Source organism: Oncorhynchus clarkii, chromosome 3, assembly GCF_045791955.1.
Source record: "Oncorhynchus clarkii lewisi isolate Uvic-CL-2024 chromosome 3, UVic_Ocla_1.0, whole genome shotgun sequence".
Lineage (NCBI taxonomy): Eukaryota > Metazoa > Chordata > Actinopteri > Salmoniformes > Salmonidae > Oncorhynchus > Oncorhynchus clarkii.
Window position 1 is genome coordinate 39,097,038 of NC_092149.1, and position 21,923 is coordinate 39,118,960.

The 21,923-nt window shown below is 44.5% G+C and overlaps 1 protein-coding gene across 1 annotated transcript; it reads right to left on the reverse strand.

Moving 5' to 3' along the window:
* Positions 1-9,430: 9,430 nt before the first annotated feature.
* Positions 9,431-18,944, reverse strand: LOC139394996 (lysophospholipase-like protein 1). The gene is made up of 5 exons (XM_071142840.1): positions 18,635-18,944; positions 17,969-18,068; positions 15,588-15,757; positions 13,506-13,621; positions 9,431-13,208 (listed from the first exon to the last, which is right to left on the reverse strand). The coding sequence occupies exons 1-5, from the start codon at positions 18,726-18,728 to the stop codon at positions 12,957-12,959; spliced, it is 732 nt and encodes a 243-aa protein (XP_070998941.1). The 5' UTR covers positions 18,729-18,944; the 3' UTR covers positions 9,431-12,956.
* Between the last annotated feature and the right edge of the window lie 2,979 nt (positions 18,945-21,923).

Genomic DNA, 21,923 nt, shown 5'->3' on the forward strand with positions numbered 1-21,923 from the left:
TTTCATGTCCTCTCACTAAACTCTGCCAATGATGCCTTTTGGAAGGCATTAAAAAAAAGAACAAAATGGAAATAAGTAAACACTGGATACTTTGAACTTCAGGGTGGTCTGCCAGTCACACAAGCTATTATCTAAGCTATCATCACTGACTACACGGCATTCTGTTGCCATCTGATTATGAACAATTTCTCGGGCATCCTACTGCTTCACTTCGTCAGCAGGTTATAAGAGTTAGAGGTTGAATGGAGCAAAATGAAAGGAGAGGGAGAGAGTGTGTGTGCGTGAGGAGAGATGGGCGGAGAGAGAACAGTGAAATTGAGTGTGTTGTCCACAAAACTGACGAAGCATCTTCTCTATATGCAAAGGCACGTGATAAGATACACTGAGTGTACAAAACATTAAGAACACCTGCACTTTCCCTGACATAGACTGACCAGGTGAATCCAGGTGAAACCTATGATCCCTTATTGATGTCACTTGTTAAATCCATCTCAATCAGTGTAGATCAAGGGGAGAAGACAGGTTAATTAATGATTTTTAAGCCTTGAGACAATTGAGACATGGATTGTGTGTGTGTGCCATTCAGAGGGTGAATGGGCAAGACAAAACATTTAAGTGCCTTTGAATGGAGTATGGTATTAGGTACCAGGCGCACCGGTTTATGTCAAGAACTGTAACGCGGAGGGGCGCTAGAGAGTGTGCTATGGAATAGACGTGTTTTGTAGAGATCTGCTCACTTTTGAAACAAAATCATATTTATTTTAATCTCTCACCACATATAACTTCAAATATTGTCTGGCAATGTGACAAAAGGAAAAGGCATCAAAAAAGGGGTTGCTAAACAAGATAATTTGGATGAGACAGAAAACAAACCAATGTCAACATCGACCCACGAGGAGTTAGCTGAAGATACTAGCTCCCCACAGAACCTACTCCAAGTGACCTACTGGCCGCTATAGACTCACTAAGCAAAGAGGTGGACACAGGTTGGCCGATATCTCAAAGAGTATTGGGTCTTTGTCTAAAACTGTGAAGGCAACCAAGGGTGCATGAGGTCGAGCAGACGATCACGGGGCCAGGCTACAGGACAAAAATTACAACAAAACACTGAAAGCCCGACTGGAAATGGTCGAATTGCATTCAAGACTCCCGAACATCCAAATATTTGGGATCCAGGAGGACACTGAGAAAGGGAAACCCACGGAATCTGTATCGGAGCTGATACCGATCTTTCTGGGGAGTGAACACTTCAAAACGGCCCATCCTGATCGATGATGCACACAGATCACAGGTGCGCCACCAAGGTCATTCATCGCACGGCTGCACTATCCCCAGACCAGGGATCTCATCCTCAAGCTGGCTAGTCAAAAGTTCCCCCTTAACTACAACGAGGCAGGGTGTCTTTCTACCCAGATCTTACTTTGGAGGTGAGGAACCAACGGAAAGAGTATGATGAGTTGCGCAAGAAATGCAGGGCGGCAAAACACCCGATTTGGATTCTTCTTCCCAGCTCGATTTAAGGTGACAAGTCGAGGACTGGCTGAGGATACAGAACTGCTGTGTCTGCCGGCTAAGTGGCAAATACGGTACGCACCTCCCCTCTAACACCAACCCTCGGGGTAGACCTCCCGGGATACCACAGTATCATGATCATAAAGTTGAAGTAGTGCTATTTGCTCTTGATGTAGAGAAGGCAGATTGAGTGGAAGTATATGTCGTAGGTTCTGAAGCATTTCGGGTTTGTAAAGGAATCTATTAATTGGATAATAATTATTTATGCACTCCCAGTGGCATCCGTGGTAACCAATCAGGAGATGTCGCAGTCATTCCGCCTGTTCAAAGGCTGTCAACAGGGGTGCCCTTATTCTCCATGGACTTTACAGTGTCCCAGAACGTTTTTTAGTTAGTACCACAGGATGCAAATTTCTGTTTGAAAAAGCTAGCCTTAGCTTTCCTAACTGCCTGTGTATATTTCTGCCTGTGTATATTTGTTCCTAACTTCCCTGAAAAGTTACATATCACGGGGGCTATTTGATGCTAATGCAGAACGCCACAGGATGTTTTTGTGCTGGTCAAGGGCAGACAGGTTTGGAGTGAACCAATGACTATATCTATTCCTAGTTCTACATTTTTTGAATGGGGCATGCTTATTTAAGATGGTGAGGAAGGCACTTTTAAAGAATAACCAGGCATTATCTACTGACGTGATGAGGTCAATGTCATTCCAGGATACCCCGGTCAGGTCGATTAGAAAGGCCTGCTCGCAGAAGTGTTTTAGGGAGCGTTTAACAGTGATGAGGGGTGGTTGTTTGGTCGCAGACCCTTTACGGATGCAGGCAATGAGGCAGTGATCGATGAGATCTTGATTGAAAACAGCAGAGGTGTATTTGGAGGGTGAGTTAGTTAGGATGACATCTACATCACATATGGTATCGAGGGCACAGCTGGGGGCAGAGAGAGGTCTATTGCAAGCGGCAACAGTGAGAGACTTGATTCTGGAAAGGTACATTTTTTGAAGTAGAAGCTCAAATTGTTTGGGTACAGACTTGGATAGTACTACAGAACTCTGCAGGCTATCTTTGCAGTAGATTGCAACACCGCCCCCTTTGGCAGTTCTATCTTGGCGGAAAATTGTATAGTTAGCGATGGAGATTTCAGGGATTTTGGTGGTTTTCCTAAGGCAGGATTCAGACACGGCTAAGACATCCGGGTTGGCAGAGTGTGCTAAAGCAGTGAGTAAAACAAACTTAGGGAGTAGGCTTCTAATGTTAACATGCATGAAATCAATGCTTTTACCTTTAAAGAAGTCAAAAAAAATGAGAGCACCTGGGGAGTGGGGCTAGGCACTGCAGGACGTCTAGCATGTTCGGAACAGAGTAAAAGGAGCAGGTTTCTGGGGTCGATAGCATAGATTCAAGGCATAGTGTACAGACAAAGGTAAGATAGGATGTGAGTACATTGGAGGTAAACCTAGGCATTGAGTAATGATGAGAGATATAGTCGCTTGAGACATCTAAACAAGGTGATGTCATCGCATATGTAGGAGGTGGAACAACATGGTAGGTTAAGGCATATTGAGCAGGCCTGGAGGCTCTACAGTGAAATAAGACAGTAATAACTAACCAGGACAGTAATGGACGAGGCATATTGATATTAGAGAGAGGCATGTGTAGCCAAGTGAACATATGGGTCCAGTGAGTGGTTGGGCTGACTCGGGACACGGCGATTCAGACAGTTAGCAGGCCGATGCTAACAAGCTAACAGTTAGTAGGCCGGGGCTGGCAATCTAGCAGTTAGCAGACTGGGTTAGCAAGCAAGCAGTTAGCAGGGGCTAGCAGTTAGCAGACCAGGGCAGGCAAGCCAGCAGTTAGCAAACCGGGGCAGGCAAGCTAGCAGTTAGCAGACCGGGGCAGGCAAGCTAGCAGTTAGCAGACCGGGGCTAGCAATTTATGGGGGTAAGTCTGTTTTTGCTTCTTCGTGCGGTGACGTCGATAGACCAGTCGTGGAGTTAGTAGGGTTCCAGGTAGCTCTATGTAGCTAGCAGACCTAGCAGGTTAGCAGAATGGGCCTTCAGCGGGCGTCGCGCCTGAGGGGCCTGTTGGAGTCCTCGGGCAGATTATGTCGGTATTCCAGTCGTAGAGGATCGGCGGGGTTCTGTACCCCGTACCGGCAGTAGAAGGGTTCCGGATATTGTAGCCCAGGAGTGGGCTTCGGTGGTAGCACCTGAGCCCTGGCCGGGCTTGCTTCAGGCTAATTGGTTCTTGCTCCGGGATGGAAATGCTAGCCAGGAGTGGTCACCCGGGTTTGCGGTTAGCTAGTTGCGAAGATCCAGATGAAAATATTTAGAGTTTGCGGTAGGAATCCGGGGATATGGAGAGAAATAGGTCCGTTATGCTCTGGTTTGAGTCACGTTGTTCTAACTGGCGAGAGCTTTCCAAGCTAAAGGTTAGCTGATGACCGCTAGCAATGGTTTGCTAACTGATAGCTGGTAGGTAGTTAGCTGGCTTCAGTTGAGGGATTCCAGATCCGAAGTAAATAGATATACTTTAGAAAAAAGCAGATCCACGCCACATTGGGTGAGGCGGGTTGCAGGAGAGTATTTAGAAGTTGAGGCTTAGGAAAATATTTTTAAAAGATATGCGGAGAAAAATAAGTAAAAATATATTTACACAAGGGACAGGACAAAGTCGTCTGACTGCTACGCCATCTTAGATAGCCTTATCCTTGTCAAACCCCATTCAACAGGGTCGGTCTCTAGACTTTATGATGTGCTACCTGCCCACATAGAGGAATCTACAGACACTATTTAAAGGACTTGGGAGCAGGAACTTGGTTCAGAAATCTCAGATGAAGACTGGGAAGAAACTCTCATGAATATAAACCACAGTTCAGTGAATGCCAGACACAACCTTGTTCAGTTTAAGGTGATACACAGGTTACATTACTCAAAGGTTAAAACAGCATAAAATATTCCCAGACACCTCACTACTGTGTGAGAGGTGCAAGCAGGATGAGGAGACTTTGACACACTTATTTTGGACATGTCTTAAGTTACATGCTTACTGGGCTCTCATTTTTGATAACATATCTAAAGCCTTAGTGTTGTAGCCCCAGGCCAATTGATCGTTGTTTGGTACAGTTGATGGGAATAACCAGGAAGGGAAGGCTGTTTCTCTTTGTACTCTATTAGCTAAAAGGCTCATATTGCAATTTTGGAAATTGTAGACTGTACCTACCTTTGAAATCAATCAATCAAATGTATTTATAAAGCCCTTCTTACATCAGCTGATGTCACAAAGTACAGAAACCCAGTTTAAAACCCCAAACAGCAAGCAACGCAGGTGTAGAAGCACGGTGGCTAGGAAAAACTCCCTAGAAAGGCCAGAACCTAGGAAGAAACCTAGAGAGGAACCAGGCTACGAGGGGTGGCCAGTCCTCTTATGGCTGTGTCGGGTGGAGATTATAACAGAACATGGCCAAGATGTTCAAATGTTCATAGATGACCATCAGGGTCAAAAAATAATAATCACAGTGGTTGTAGAGGGTGCAACAGGTCAGCACCTCAGGGGTAAATGTCAGTTGGCTTTTCATAGCCAATCATTTCTACCCCTTCTGCTGTCTCTAGAGAGTTGAAACAGCAGGTCTGGGACAGGTAGCAGGTCCGGTGAACAGGTCAGGTTCCATAGCCATGGGCAGAACAGTTGAAACTGGAGCAGCAGCACGACCAGGTGGACTGGGGACAGCAAGGAGTCATCAGGCCAGGTAGTCCTGAGGCATGGTCCTAGGGCTCAGGTCCTCTGAGAGAGAGAAAAATAAATAAAGAGAGAATTAGAGAGAGCATGCTTAAATTCACACAGGACACCAGATAAGACAGGATAAATACTCCAGATATAACAGACTGACACTAGCCCTGACACAAACTATTGCAGCATAAATACTGAAGACTGAGACAGGAGGGGTCGGGAGACACTGTGGCCCCATCTGACGATACCCCCGGACAGGGCCAAACAGGCAGGATATAATCCCACCCACTTTGCACAGCCCACCACACCATAAGAGGGATGTCTTCAACAACCAACTTACCATCCTGAGACAAGGCAGAGTATGGCCCACGAAGATCTCCCCCACGGCACAACCCAAGGGGGGGAGCCAACCCGAACAGGAAGATCAATGTCAGTGACTAAACCCACTGAAGTGACTCACCCCTCCAAGGGACATCATGGAAGAGCACCAGTAAGTCAGTGACTAACCCCCTGTAATAGGGTTTGAGGCAGAGAATCCCAGTGGAGAGAGGGGAACCAGCCAGGCAGAGACAGCAAGTAAGGTTCGTTGCTCCAGTGCCTTTCCGTTCACCTTCACACTCCTGGGCCAGACTCAATCATAGGACCTACTGAAGAGATGAGTCTTCAATAAAGACTTAAAGGTCGAGACCGAGTCTGCTTCTCTCACATGGATAGGCAGACCATTCCATAAAAATGGAGGTCTATAGGAGAACGCCCTGACTCCAGCTGTTAGAAATTCTAGGGACAGTAAGGAGGCCTGCGTCTTGTGACCATAGCGTACGTGTAGGTATGTATGGCAGGACCAAATCAGAAAGATAGGTAGGAGCAAGCCCATGTAATGCTTTGTAGGTTAGCAGTAAAACCTTGAAATCAGCCCTTGCCTTAACAGGAAGCTAGTGAAGAGGCTAGCACTGGAGTAATATGATCATATTTTTTGTTTCTACTCAAGATTCTAGCAGCTGTATTCAGCACTAACTTAAGTTTATTTAGTGCTTTATCCGGGTAGCTGAAAAGTAGAGCATTGCTGTAGTCTAACCTAGAAGTGACAAAAGAATGGATTAATTTTTCTGCATCATTTTAGGACAGAAAGTTTAATATTTTTGCAATGTTACGTAGATGGAAGAAAGCTGTCCATTGAAACAGTTTTGATATGTTTGTCAAAAGAGAGATCAGTGTCCAGAGTAACGCAGAGGTCCTTCACAGTTTAATTTGAGACGACTGTACAACCATCAAGATTGTCAGATTCAACAGAAGACCTCTGTTTCTTGGGACCTAGAACTAGCATCTCTGTTTTGTCCGAGTTTAAAAGTAGAACATTTGCCGCCATCCACTTCCATGTCTGAAACACAGGCTTCCAGGGAGGGCAATTTTGGGGCTTCACCATGTTTCATTGAAATGTACAGCTGTGTGTTGTCCGCATAGCAGAGAAAGTTAAGATTATGTTTCCAAATGACATCCCCCAAGAGGTAAAATATATAGTGAAAACAATAGTGGTCTTAAAACGGAGCCCTGAGGAACACCAACATTTACAGTTGATTTGTCAGAAGACAAACCATCCACAGAGACAAACTGATATCTTTCCAACAGATAAGATCTAAACCAGGCCAGAACTTGTCCGTGTAGACCAATTTGGGTTTCCAAAAGAACGTGGTTATTGATGGTATCAAAAGCAGCACTAAGGTCTAGGAGCACGAGGACAGATGCAGAGCCTCGGTCTGACACCTTTAAAAGGTAATTTACCACCTTCACAAGTGCAATCTCAGTGTTATGATGGGGTCTAAAATCATACTGAAGCGTATCGTATACATTGTTTGTCTTCAGGAAGGCAGTGAGTTGCTGCGCAACAGCCTTTTCTAAAATTTTTGAGAGGAATGGGAGATTCGATATAGGCCGATAGGTTTTTATAATTTCTGAGTCAAGGTTTGGCTTTTTCAAGAGAGGCTTTATTACTGCCACTTTTAGTGAGTTTGGTACACATCTGGTGGATAGAGAGCCAAATATTATGTTCATCATAGGAGGGCCAAGCACAGGAAGCAGCTCTTTCAGATAGGGTCCAGTATGCAAGGTTTAGAGGCCATGATTATTTTCATCAATGTGTGACAACATATAGTATTAAAAAACTTCAGTGTCTCCCTTGATCCTAGGTCCTGGCAGAGTTGTGCAGACTCAGGACAACTGAGCTTTGGAGGAATACGCAGATTTAAAGAGGAGTCCGTAATTTGCTTTCTAATGATCATGATCTTTTCGTCAAAGAAGTTCATGAATTTTTCTCTGCTTAAATGAAAGCTATCCTCTCCTGGGGAATGCTGCTTTTTGGTTAGCTTTGCATCAGTATCAAAAAAACATTTTGGATTGTTCTTATTTTCCTCAATTAAGTTGAAAAAATAGGATGATCGGATTTAGGATATGTAATGCTAATGGAAAAAGATTCGATACAATACCTCCAATAGAAGTCCAATGTTTTACAAAATATGGCAGCCGATACGGGATAAATGGTCTATTCCCCCATAACTGGGTTGTTGACCTGCTGCTACTCTGTGCTGTACTCCACTCAATATTTACTTCTGGTTTAACTACACTGCTTGGAATGACTATACGCTGTCTTCTTATCATATGTACCACCTAATAGGATTTTTATTTTGCATATGCGAGTTAAGTTTTGTTTTGTCCTCTAAATTTGCCATCCCACTCAACACTACAGTGAAAGTCAATGTTTGTATCTCGTTCTCTTTTTGGAAAATAAACATTATATAAAAAATAAAAAAAGACCTGCAAAGCTACAGAGCTTTTCACACTCAATAGTTTCCCCTGTTTATCAATAATGTTCCACCACCCAAAGGAGAGCTGGTGTCAATATGGGCCAGCATCCCTGGGGTACGCTTTTGACACCTTGTAGAGTCCATGACCCCAACTGAATATTAGAAAGGTGTTCCTAATTGGTATACTCAGTGTAAATCACCTGCACTTATCTTACCTTAACCTTCTTCAGAGTGGGGAGATCACCATCACAAATTGGCCCTGGCTACAGCCCGTGACATCTGTCCAGAGCCCAGCTCCAGCCTCTTGTAAAAGCCAGGTACAGTTCTTCTGGTGGGACTACAGCTCTGCTCTGTCTATTGGGTCCTCAGATCAAAGAGAGGAGAGCTAAAGCTGCAAACATTTTTTTACATAGGACCTGCCTCCCTTCCCCATGGCCGTGTTCTGACCGTGGTCTCGTGGCACAGAGGATGTATTCAACGCACAGAAAGAGGAAAGGTCAAAAGGTTAAAAGGGAGAGGTCAGGGCAGGACATCAGGTAGCCAGCGTGTGTGTAGTTAAAGACATAAAGGCTAATAAAAAAACAACTCTGTTTTGAAACTTAAAAACCTCAATGGGACTTGCTCTGAGATAAAGAGCGCCCATAAAGCAGGGGTTGGAACCAAAAAAAATAAAATAACAAGGAACAGAAATGGAACCGGGAACGAAAGTGATTCATTCTGTTCCGGAACAGAACAGTTATTTTAAAAGCATGGGAACCGGTTATTATTTTACGTTCCAGGAATTTTCTTCTAGCCACACAAAAAAATGCAACAAAGCCCAAATGCAAAGCCCTCACTCTGTCACTCAGAAACCAGTGTCTATTCCAGTGTCTGCCAGCAAGCTGAAAATCTTTACGTGTGTGTGCTTTTAGACTACCTGCCCCTTTTCCCTCCAAAGCATAGGCTACTGTACTGACGTTACAAACATGATTCAGAAGATAGGGAGAGAGATTCTTTATTAGCTAGAGAAGAATGGATTAACTTTTTCAATGGTAGTTAAGGATACTATAGGCCTAGTTATCACGTTTCAAGTTGGATTTATTAACTACAAAAAGGCAAGACGTGTTTTCTATTCTGGTGCCGCTCTGCACACACAAGCTTGTTAGCTAGCTAGATCAAGGGACATTCAAAGTTCCTCCATAGAAGCTGCCCCCTCCTAGGTACAGTATAATTCTGTGGACCTAATTCAGATAGTGCATGTCAGCCCAGCGCTTCAAGCCTCCTCAACCCTCTGCAAAATGTCAGTCGCATCTTGCGCCATAGGCTACACATGTCAGTCCATCATGCATGTAAACAACTAGCTTGCCTGCTCTACCCACACTGATTGGTTAAGTAATTGAATGAGCTAAATGTTTTTAAAAAATGGTTTATTTCACAGGTTAAAAAAAGGAACAGAAAGGAACCAGCATTTTTCTGGGGTTCAAACCGGTTCAGAACTTATTTTTGCTGGTCGGAACAGTTTTTCTATAAAGTAACATTAAATCAAGTTAGACCCTATTCTTCAATTCAGACTATTTATAAATCCTAATCTACAATAAATGGGCTATTGGAATAAAATGAGAATACAATCAGATTTTGGCACTCTTGCTCACACATTTCCTAATTAATTTGGCTGGCACACTGTACAAAACAAATGTTAGAAGAATATATTAGACACTACAACAATAATCTAATCCCTAGACCACAAATAATTTAATACTGGATTGGAATCCATAGTATCTAATTACAAATCATCGACGGATGGTCAAGCGTTGCGATAGACCAATTGAGTGGTGACCTCTAATTGGGAGGGGGGGGGGGGGGGGGTGACCAGATGAGTGATCTGGAATCTTTCAACATCTCGGCTCCCTCAGCCGGGAATTCCTTCTGCTGTAGCCTGGCCACTCTGGAGCAGATCCACATGGAAAGTAGTGCACAGTGGAAACTGGCAGCCAAAAAAGCCCCGACTTCGCAGTCCGCAACTCTTCCAGATTAGCATTCCTTCCCCCTGACACATGCACCGTGAAGCAGATTATCATCTGAGCCGACAGGGGACGCACTTTAGAGGAGGAGGGAGGGGAGGAGAGGAAGGGGGAATACCTCAGGAAAAGAGAGAACAAGAAAGCAAAGAGAAGGGAAGGTGGAGAACAGAAGGGTGAAGTTAGAAATGCCAGTGAGGTAGGCTAAGGGTTAAGGGGCCAGTTACAAGTTAGGGTGGCTATGTAATTGCGATCTGCTAGTATTGTAGGAGCCTTAGAAACAGTGACGGGAGTTGTAGTGGCATATCATACGCCAATTAGTGGTGAAAAGTAAGGTATTGGATAAGGAGTGATGAGAGGACTTAAAGTCTACAGTGGAAAAGGGTTGTCAAGGTGAAGGCTGTATCCTCCTCGTTCCTAAATGCAGCGTTTTTAGGTGTCGACAAACACTTGTTTCTTCACCAAAATTTCACCAAGAGGAGTAGACCGTTCATGGCCTCCTTCATTACCTACATCTTTTCCCGCCATTAAATCACAAAACGCATGGATGGCAATAGGCTACATCCCAGGCCTCTCACTGGCCAGGGGAAGAGGTAGAAAAAGAGAGAATGTGTGGGGGCATGGAGGGAGGGAGCGAGTAAGGAGCGATGGCTAAGGAGGCATACAAGAGAAGGGGAGTGTGCCAGTCGGTGTAGGGGAGGAGAACTGCTGGCCGCTCAACAGTAGCATTCTTTCACACATAGCTGGAAGTAATCAGCGATCAGGGCCAGAGAAAAATTCAGAGCTCAGTCTGTTTGCTTTGGCCGCACCTCCCACCCTCCTCTCTTCTTTCTCTCCCTTCCCCTCGACATGGCCTGAGGCCCTGAGCGCACCCCCATCTTCCACCTCCCCATTCTCTTCTCCCTTTCTCAGCCCCCCATCCCAGCCCCACCAAACCACTAAGAATGATCTCAACATTGTTGCCTAATCCGAGTTCACCTGATACTCACGTTTCCATCCTCTCCAGTTGAAGGAGAGAGAAAGAAAAACCCAGATAGAAAAGGGGGAGAGAGCATGATTGACAAATAAACTTTGCACATGATTTGTTGGGTGATTAGAAAGTGGAGAGTATAGTGGGAGCACAGAGACTTTAATCAGTGTTGAGTTCAACACACGTTGATGAAACAGATGCTGGAGGTGAACGCTTCCTAAATGGTGGATGGTGTTGAGGCCAATTTCTAACTGAATTTGAATAGCCTTACTGCTACTGTAAAAACAGCTAGATGCCAAAGCATTTTGGACATACAGTTTATATGTTGGAATGAAAGCATGCACGGCTGTGACGTAATAAACATGCATTTTCCTTTGCAGTGAGATACATTTTGGTTTGGTGTTCTTGTGTGTAGGGGGACCATGTTACATTCTCTAGCTGGTTCAACTGAGCAGCTATCATTTTTCATACCTTATTCATGTCTTTTATTTGATAGTAGTTGCAGTCTTGTGTCATCGCTGCAACTCCTGTACGGACTCGGGAGAGGCTTCTCGACACAACGCACATCCAACCCGGAAGCCAGCCGCACCAATGTGTCGGAGGAAACACCGTACACCTGGCGACCTGCTTCGGCCCACCACAGGAGTCGCTAGTGCACGATGAGACAAGGATATCCCTTCTGGCCAAGCCCTAACTAACCCAGACGACACTGGGCCAATTGTGCGTCGCCCCATGGACCTCCCGGTCACGGCCAGCTGCGACAGAGCCTGGGCTAGAACCCAGAGTCTCTGGTGGCACAGCTAGCACTGCGATGCAGTGCCTTGGATCACTGCGCCACCCAGGAGGCCCCCACCTTATTCATGTCTAAGTTGCTGATTTGTTATAGCCTATATCATGTAAACCACAAATATATAATAAACTCATTAAAATAATGTTAATTTTAAAGGTTTGTGGATACAATTTCAAAAATCATAATTCAAAGTATTTTCCAAAGGGTGACTGCTGATGTTGACAGATGTTTAATTTATAGCCAGGACTACACAAGAAACGTGAATCATTTCCATAACTCATTATGTTTGGCACCTAAGTGTTACTACTGCTCACTCATGATCTTCCTGTGTTCTGACCCTGGCCTGCAGCCCTACACTAGTGAAGGCAGCCCAGCATCCGGACTACCTTAAGCACAACGCCGAGAGAGAGGCTGCAGGTAGGAAGAAGGGAAGAATAGCTAACTGCTTCTTCCCAATAACTATCAATGAGGCGATGTGTGCTACGGAGCAGAACTACTGAGCAAACAGAACAGACCTCCGCTCCCTCCATCCCCACACATGTTCAACACATTCCCCAGCGCAAAACGATAATGGTGTATAAAAAAAAACAGAGCGAGCAAGATTGACTAAACAATTCCTGTTCTCTCTACAGCAACGGTACTAAATTGACTCTAGTGTTAGTTAAACGATAGGGGTGGAGGCAGAGCATGCTCCCATATCCTATCAGAGTTAGACAGACGAGGCTGAAGCATTAAGAGTGGAGACTGTACAAGTGCAGAGGGAGTGGTTATAAGCACACTCAACTATCACATGTTCTCTTTTGAAGGGAACCACACAGCTGTTGAGGACACTAAGCAAGCACAACTGACAGTGTCCAAGCAAAAAAACAAACATTTGACACATATTTTAAAAAGCGGTATTGTGTCCAACAGAGGTTGTGAGGAGGTGTTCCACAGCCCACTCAGCATGTTAATATCCTTTTCACACTATAGTACCGACCTGACCGTGCTGGCTCGCTTTTCCAGCATTGTTCCAGAAACTATGGGCAATGCTTTACCAGGCCAGCGCAGTACCGTTTGGTTTGGCTCATTTTAAAGTAGCTCAATAGGGTGAACGTGTTATTAACATGTTAATAGCGTGTTGTTAATGTGTCTGTTTAGTGGTGTGGGGCTGACTGGTCACTGCCCACTGGCATCTAGACTGTCCGGGCGCAGCTTGGTGAGGATCCAGGAGCGCAGTAGCTCAATCTCTGGCCGGGAGAGCTGGTGCTGGAGGCCTGGGAACGAGTGGAAGGTGGTTGTCATCCCAGCCTTCTTCAGCAGGGCCGTAGTTTCTTCTCCCCACTTATGGAACACCAACTCGTCTCCTGTCCCATGGCCCTGGAATAGCTCAGGGAGGGGGCTCCCCGCCCTTGCCCGCTCCTCCACAGCCTAGCAGGGGGAGAAGAGTCAGTCAGACACTTCTAGACTGCTTACTAGCACACTCTATAGGCCCAATATCTCTGTCAGAACCAAGTGCAGCCAACTCCTGATAAATGCAAGATCTTGGGAATGACATGGAGCATCTTTGAATTGGGAAACTGTATATCATTACACCAATATTTCTCTACCACTATCTGTCATTCGAAGGACAGTTGAGTAGGTAGTTGTAGTTTTCTGGCGCTCTAATTAAGATTTAGAATATTGTCTGGACAGTTTAGTAGACATACCAGTGACAGCCTGCCTTACCTGATATACTACAGAGTCTTTGTTGAGAAAGCTGGACAGAGCAAAGACTCCTGCTACTTCAGGGTGATAACGGCACGCCAGGTGGAGGGCCATAGCTCCGCCCATAGAGAAACCCCCTTTGGCCGAGGAACAAGACAAAACAGAACATGTCATTGTACTGGGTTCCATTAGGTGTCTTTGTACAGGTATTCACTGAAAATGTGTATCGAATATTGTATCCAAAGTGCTTTTCTCAGGGAAAAAAAATAAAATAAATAAAAAACATTTTTTCCAACTGTGCATACTGGCAATAATATAAGATAGGAACATAATAATAAATATATTCATTTATTATTATGTATGAGTAACAGTAGTTTAAGCCATCCTGGCAGTTTAAGCGGTCCGAAGTGGAAAATACTCTGCCTTCGACTGAGAAAATAAAAAAACATTAAAAATGAAACAGACTCCATAGGTCCACATCATCAGCTTTTTCGCTCCTCAGGAGTCGGCATCCGTTCACGAGCCCATCCTTAATCTCACACATCTGGGTACATCTGGGCACACGGTGTACATCTGGGAAAGTGTGAAAGTACCCATCATCCTGTCCGAGGGGGAAGGGAAGAATGGAGATATGGGGGGAGTTCACACGCTTTGCCCAACGAATAAAACATTTGTCCATGAGATTCTCTGTTTCTTTCTTTACTTCACCGGCTATACTGTTATCTAGAACCTAAAACAGTTCTGTCCCCATAGGATTACCCTTTGTAGAAGCCTTTTTGGTACTATGTAGAGCCCTTTTGGGTTCTACCTGGAACCAAAAAGGGTTCTCCTATGGGGACAGCTGAAGAACCCTTTTTTCTAAGAGTATATACTTTGAGACTGTCTTTCTGGTATACTCTCAGTCTTTCTGGTATACTCTCAGTCTTTCTGGTATACTCTGTCTCTCATTCCAATCCACGATAACAAACCTCAATCATACATTCACATTCTAATGTCTCCTTCTTTCGTATACCCCTCCGCTGTGCTGTTTGGTACAGTGCTGCTGTGTGTTTTCAGTGTGTGTGTGTGAGCCTATATGTGTGAAATCATGACTGTGGCGATAGCTTCTCTTTTCTGAGATTTCCCAACGGATCCGTGCTTTTTTAAAGAGTGAAAAACATGAACACACAAGCCTGCGGCGGCGGCTTGTACTTGAAAAAGTTTTTTCCATGGAAAGTTCTGCCGCTTGTCAGTCCGTCAAGCCTGCATGTGGACTCCGGGTACAGACCACTCCCGTTTCTCCAGTATGCCGACTGATTCCAATGAGTATTTATAGTTAATGACAAAATGTTATGATTTAGGAAGATAATATTTCTCCCAGGAACATGTGTTTTTTGAATCACTTTCTCGAGTGGAGTTCAGGGGCTTTTCTGGCGTTCCACACTGGGCCTTTCACACAAACGCTTGGCTCTTTTTTCCCCCTTCTACTCACAACTATTTCCGTATATTTATATATTTCAGGGCTTGTAGGTTAACCCTTTTCCCAATGTTCCCATCGGTTTCCCCTTTCATGGATGCTATCATTTGTTCTCTTACAGAGACATAAAACTTGCGATGGCCCCCCCACATATTTCCTGTGGGAACTCTTACCTAGGTTCTAAAATAGTGTTTATGGCGCTTGATCCGAGCGGTTTTATGTCATTGTCATTTACACGCGAACCTGATAACCAAACTATTTGGGAAAAAGGATTTGTTGAACCCGAGAATCCCTCCAGAAATACTTTACGGTTCATAATTGGCAGCGAATAAAAGGGTAAAGAAACCTGATAACTTGCATTCTTCATTTTATATCATGACAGAGGGAGTTGAGAACACCAAGGCCAAGAGAGAGAGAGAGAGTGATGTGTGTAGAGAGAGAAAGAGCAAGATCAAGCAAATGGGCAAGTGGATGGGTGCATAATACACATTCAGGAGGGAGTCATGGAGTTAGGAAGTCATGAGGAAGGTAACGAGTGAAGGAGAGACCATACAGCCAAATCTGACATACGGTCAGAAAGAGACAGGGAAATAAAACAAACAGCTCTAGTAGCAGCAGAATTAGCGTGTATGTGTGTGAGACAGTACCTATGATCATCCTGTGTTTTGGTACTCCTGCCCTGATCTCCTCCTGTATAACCGCTCCCAAGGAGTTGGCCATGGCGTCTATAGACTCCAAGTGCTCCAGGCAGTCGTGTGAGATCTTGTAGCGGTCAAACCACACATTGGACAGAGCCCCCCGCATGGGTGTGTATGGCCTGAGGGGTCAACAGAAGACAGAACAATATTCAAAGTTTAGCTATGGAATGAGGAAAGGTTTGGGTAGTGAGGGTCACATGGGAGGAGGAGAAGAAGATTTACCCCTTTCCACAATATCGTGCTGACCCGAATCGCACTGGCTTGGAAATTATCTATTCACATGGTCCATTCATCTTGGTGCGGTAGTATGAAAAGGGTATTAGGCTATTTAGCCTATTTAAAATGCTATTCAGGGTCCATATTCATAAAGCATTGGAGTAGGAATGCTCACATAGGATATACACTGCTCAAAAAAGTAAAGGGAACACTTAAACAACACAATGTAACTCCAAGTCAATCACACTTCTGTGAAATCAAACTGTCCACTTAGGAAGCAACACTGATTGACAATAAATTTCACATTGTTGTGCAAATGGAATAGACAACAGGTGGAAATTATAGGCATTTAGCAAGACACCCCCCAATAAAGGAGTGGTTCTGCAGGTGGGGACCACAGACCACTTCTCAGTTCCTATGCATCCTGGCTGATGTTTTGGTCACTTTTGAATGCAGGGGGTGCTTTCACTCTAGTGGTAGCATGAGACGGAGTCTACAACCCACACAAGTGGCTCAGGTAGTGCAGCTCATCCAGGATGGCACATAAATGCGAGATGTGGCAAGAAGGTTTGCTGTGTCTGTCAGCGTAGTGTCCAGAGCATGGAGGCGCTACCAGGAGACAGGCCAGTACATCAGGAGACGTGGAGGAGGCCGTAGGAGGGCAACAACCCAGCAGCAGGACCGCTACCTCCGCCTTTGTGCAAGGAGGAGCAGGAGGATCACTGCCAGAGCCCTGCAAAATGACCTCCAGCAGGCCACAAATGTGCATGTGTCTGCTCAAACGGTCAGAAACAGACTCCATGAGGGTGGTATGAGGGCCCAACGTCCACAGGTGGGGGTTGTGCTTACAGCCCAACACCGTGCAGGACGTTTGGCATTTGCCAGAGAACACCAAGATTGGCAAATTCGCCACTGGCGCCCTGTGCTCTTCACAGATGAAAGCAGGTTCACACTGAGCACGTGACAGACGTGACAGTCTGGAGACGCCGTGGAGAACATTCTGCTGCCTGCAACATCCTCCAGCATGACCGGTTTGGCGGTGGGTCAGTCATGGTGTGGGGTGGCATTTCTTTGGGGGGCCGCACAGCCCTCCATGTGCTCGCCAGAGGTAGCCTGACTGCCATTAGGTACCGAGATGAGATCCTCAGACCCCTTGTGAGACCATATGCTGGTGTGGCCCTGGGTTCCTCCTAATGCAAGACAATGCTAGACCTCATGTGGCTGGAGTGTGTCAGCAGTTCCTGCAAGAGGAAGGCATTGATGCTATGGACTGGCCCGCCCGTTCCCCAGACCTAAATCCAATTGAGCACATCTGGGACATCATGTCTCGCTCCATTGCACCACAGACTGTCCAGGAGTTGGCGGATGCTTTAGTCCAGATCTGGGAGGAGATCCCTCAGGAGACCATCCGCCACCTCATCAGGAGCATGCCCAGGCGTTGTAGGGAGGTCATACAGGCACGTGGAGGCCACACACACTACTGAGCCTCATTTTGACTTGTTTTAAGGACAATACATCAAAGTTGGATCAGCCTGTAGTGTGGTTTTCCACTTTAATTTTGACCTCCATGGGTTGATACATTTGATTTCCATTGATAATTTGTGTGATTTTGTTGTCAGCACATTCAATTATGTAAAGAAAAAATTATTTAATAAGAATATTTCATTCATTCAGATCTAGGATGTGTTATTTTAGTGTTCCCTTAATTTTTTTGAGCAGTGTATAATCATTATTATCTTAAAGGCAAAACTGATCCTAGATCAAAACTCCAACTCTGAGATGCTTTATGAATAGATGCCCAGATGTTCCACCTGTCTGGGTTAGTTCAGTTATCTCAAAGACAACAGTTGAAGGGCTTTGTCTGTGTGTTGAGGGGTTTCAGCAGCTTGACTGCAGTACTGCATTTAGCGGCAGGTAGCCTAGTGGTTAGAGCGTTGGACTAGTATCCGAAAGGTTGCCAGATCGAATCCCCAAGCTGACAAGTAAAAAATCTGACTTTCTGCCCCTGAATGAGGCAGTTGACCCACTGTTCCTAGGCCGTTATTGAAAATAAGAATTTGTTCTTAACTGACTTGCCTCTTTAAATAAAGGTAAAATAAAACAAATAAAAATACCTGGCTGGAGCTGTGGGATATACCACTCTGATGTGGGGGAAAGCCAGGTCTGGTACCGAAACATCTTTGACCCATGCTCGCACTCCCCGTCCAGTGTCTCCTGCATGGCAGAAGTGAACAGTTAGCCAATATAACTGACTCACCAGTCACGAGGCAGAACCTTGGTTTCACCAACATCCCGTTCACATGCTACTGACTGGTGAATATTTGATACATTTTTATTTTATTTAACATTTATTTTATCTGGGAGATATCAGATAAATACATATAGCATTCTGTTTTTTTCTCTTGTGATCAAGCCCAAATATTAAGTATCCTTAGACTAACATTTCCCAATGCTGACCACTCAATTGAATGTATCGATCTACGTAGCTTCTGTTTAGCTACATTATTCATTTGCCACAGTAGGCCATATCATAACGCAGTTACAGTTGCGTGGAAGCCACATTGTATAGTTGTTATACATTTCAAAAGACAGCCAGTCCTGTCTGTCCATCACTGTACACAAGCTTTCAGTATCTAAATCGAAGGTACTCTGGCAATGCTACAGGCTAGGCTACAGGTCGCTAACCTACCAAAACTCCTAGTTATTATGAGGCTAGTTCAGCGTAGTTACCGTTGAAGAAATGTCACTAAAACATCGGGAGCAGTGTAAAACGTAACCACCTGAGCCGTGTAAGAAGATGACCGACGCGGAGTGTTTCCCGGTTGGAGATGCAACACACCTGCCTAGAATTTTGCTGCTCGGTACGGCAGCCATGACTTCTGTGTCTTGCGAGACTACAGAGCAGACGGACAGGCCTCTGTGATTGGATAGATGCAGTTTACAGATGACCAAAACCTAAACTCCCGATAGGTTGTTTCCGAATGGACATTTTTCTCAATCCGGAAGACTCAAAGATTAGGGAATTTACGATGCATATGCGCATGCTCCAAGGCAGCTATGAACGCTACGTTTGGTAAATTATTACAATACATTTTCACTTCCCCTTTGTAGGATGAGTATGTCAGAATTCATGGGCAAGGACCAATTTCCCCCTGATGCTATTTAGAGCCACTAAAGTATGAGTTTTAGTAGCCCCACAAAAACTGATGTCAGTGTGCTCTATCATGTGTGCAGTGATTTAATGGAATGTCTGGATCTACAAATACGTTTAAACACATTCTAAGGTCTTATCTTTTATAAACATAGGCCTGTTTTACTCAGATTCCGGTCAATTTCACTTGCCTTGGACCTCACAAACTGTATCCCAACCCTGACCCTCAATAATGTTGCAGAGAGGGATCAGCTTGAAAGTGGGTGGCTATCTTGCTGTGCCAAATACCAAAACTATAAACCCACTCAGGGGTCATTACCTCCATTTTGTGTAATATAACAGACTATAAATAATTCATGAACCTTTCACTAACATGTTTTACATGGGAAGCTCCCCTCTTTAGAACAGGCTTGTTGATGTGAAACTTGATATTAGGCCTACACGTCTGGGTCATGGTGTCTGTGCCATGTAACGTTGTTGTCCTTTTATTCCTTATTTGACATTGCACAATGGTTGTATGACAAAGGAATGCACGGGTCTCTTTGGAGGTTGATGTGGAATATGGTGTGAAACATTTACTCAATCATTAACAAACTTTTAAAAAAAAATATATATTTTTTTTTAATCAGTGAGCACCATAAATTTGTGCTTTAATTGTTTTCATGATTATTTATTGGTATAAGTAGCTTCACTACATAGACAGAGGTGAAATAAATATTCAATACATCTAATGTGGGTTTTGTGTGAGTTTTTCAAAATAACAAAATGTATTTTACGTTTAATTGAAGCCCATTGTGTGGCCTTGTTATGGATGGCTCATGTTTTGGATGGCACGCTGGAATGAATTCCCTCTGAGTGATTCATGCTGCTGACTGATAGTATCATGCTGACTGATAAGTGATGCTGACTGATAAGTGACAAGTATCTCACCTCACACTTTATCATCAGTGTTGTACTCATGTCCCTGTGCCTACCTTGCCCAGCTCTATCCTCACCTGCTTGTTATTGCCTATGATAGCATCTGGGTGTGCATGTGTTGGTGTTAAAGTGAGCTACCTTGCTTCCGTGAGATACCCGTTGCAGCAGTGTCATACCAAATGTATGAGTTTTTGCAGGTTTAAACCAGACAGTGAAAAAATATGTTCTAAAGATAACTTTAGCACTCGCTCATTCAAATTCTAACTCAGGTTAACCCATGCACCCTATAAGTGGCTCAAGTCATGTGGCTCATAGTAATAACTAATAGCAATAGCACATACAAGTCCAAAAGAGATTGAACAATCTGTTAAAACTCTCAGTATTTGTATGTGTGTGACAGTGTGAGAGTGAGTGAGTGAGTGAGTGAGTGAATGAGAGAGAGAGAGAGAGAGGAAAATAAAGATTTAGAGTGGGGTCAGATTGTAAGTAAAGCATTGCAGTGGGTTTGGTGCTCTCTCAGGCTTTCAGAGGTTGGTTGTTATAAACAGTAAACAGTAGAGGCTCTGGTGGCCCACCGACAGTAGCTGTGGAAGACGTAAATCAAACTGTGATTTTTTTCAGTAGTGCTGTTATAGACTGAGTCAGAACTAAACATGCCACACACACACACACACACACACACATTTCTCAGGGAAAGAAATAGCTGATCTGTCTTCATTTAGGGACCCAAATCCCCCAGAGCTTTACACCAGATGCTGTCCTCTCCTAACTATATATATATTTTTTTCAAAGTGAAATAAAAATGGGAGACGTTAAGCCGTAGAGGACAATCCTTGCTTCTGTTAATTCCTGCTTCTGGTTTTATCATATTGGAAAGTTTGACTGGGGAGTTAGCACTTTGATCGCAGCAATTTTTCACCCTGTTGTTTTTCTTTTGCCTTTCATTTTTCACTTTTTTCTCTCTAAATGTGAGCTTACTGGTGAGCCCGTTGGGGGCTGCCGTGGAAAGGTAGCTTCTTCACATCGATCAGTGCTGATAAAATAATCACCACACTCAGATTGAGGGGAGCGATGAGTTAAACAACTCATCACTCTCCCTACTCAGAGGTCTTTCTGTGATTCAGGTCCATGACAGGGTTTTTATTTATAGAGGGAACTTAGTTAGCAAAAGGAAAAATGCCAGCAATGGAAACTTGTTCTCCCCTTTCCAGTTAGGCAGGCTAAAGGGGATTGGTTTGATCTTACATAGTACACTCATAACTCAAAGGGACTCAACACAGCAGTCACATATGAATCATACTTCAGTCCACTTTGACTCACACTCACACATGATAGGAATGACATCATTGGACTCCCAGCTCTGGGAATATACATATCTACAGTATGGCCTTGTGTCATCTAGATATCAGTGTTTTATTACTGTAGTACTGCCAAGGCTTCTGAACTGTGTGCAGTAACAATTTATTTATGCCTACTATGTGATCTGTGACGTGGATGCACTACAGGTGTTAGTGTCCTCTTGGCAGGGGCTCCAGGTCTCTGTATGATCAGGACCTGTCCTCACACCCTGTATAGTGCCGTTGCCGCTGACTCTACTGACCTGCGTGTCCTGCCTCAACCCACAATACAGTGTGCTGCCTTGGCTGCTCTCTCACCGCGTTTTATGGCCTCACTTCAAAGGTCCCTGCTGCAGCCCTGCCAGAGAGCGCCACATAACTCAGCCAACATAAAAGTATGGCCGACCATAAATTTTTACGGAGAAAAAAACCTAAGTAAACACAATGGGCTCCTAACAAGCAAACTAACGGAGAAACAATGCCACCGCCTCTACCCATGTTCATTTGGAACCAGCCAAGTCAGCAGTTGATGGTTTCGCTTTTAATATCTGTAAATGTATTGTCATTATGTACCCAATCCATAATTCCTCCTACCTACAGCGGTGCAGAGGTATTGGGTTTTCAGGAATGTGCGCGGGAGGCCAAGGAATTTTTTGGCGATGT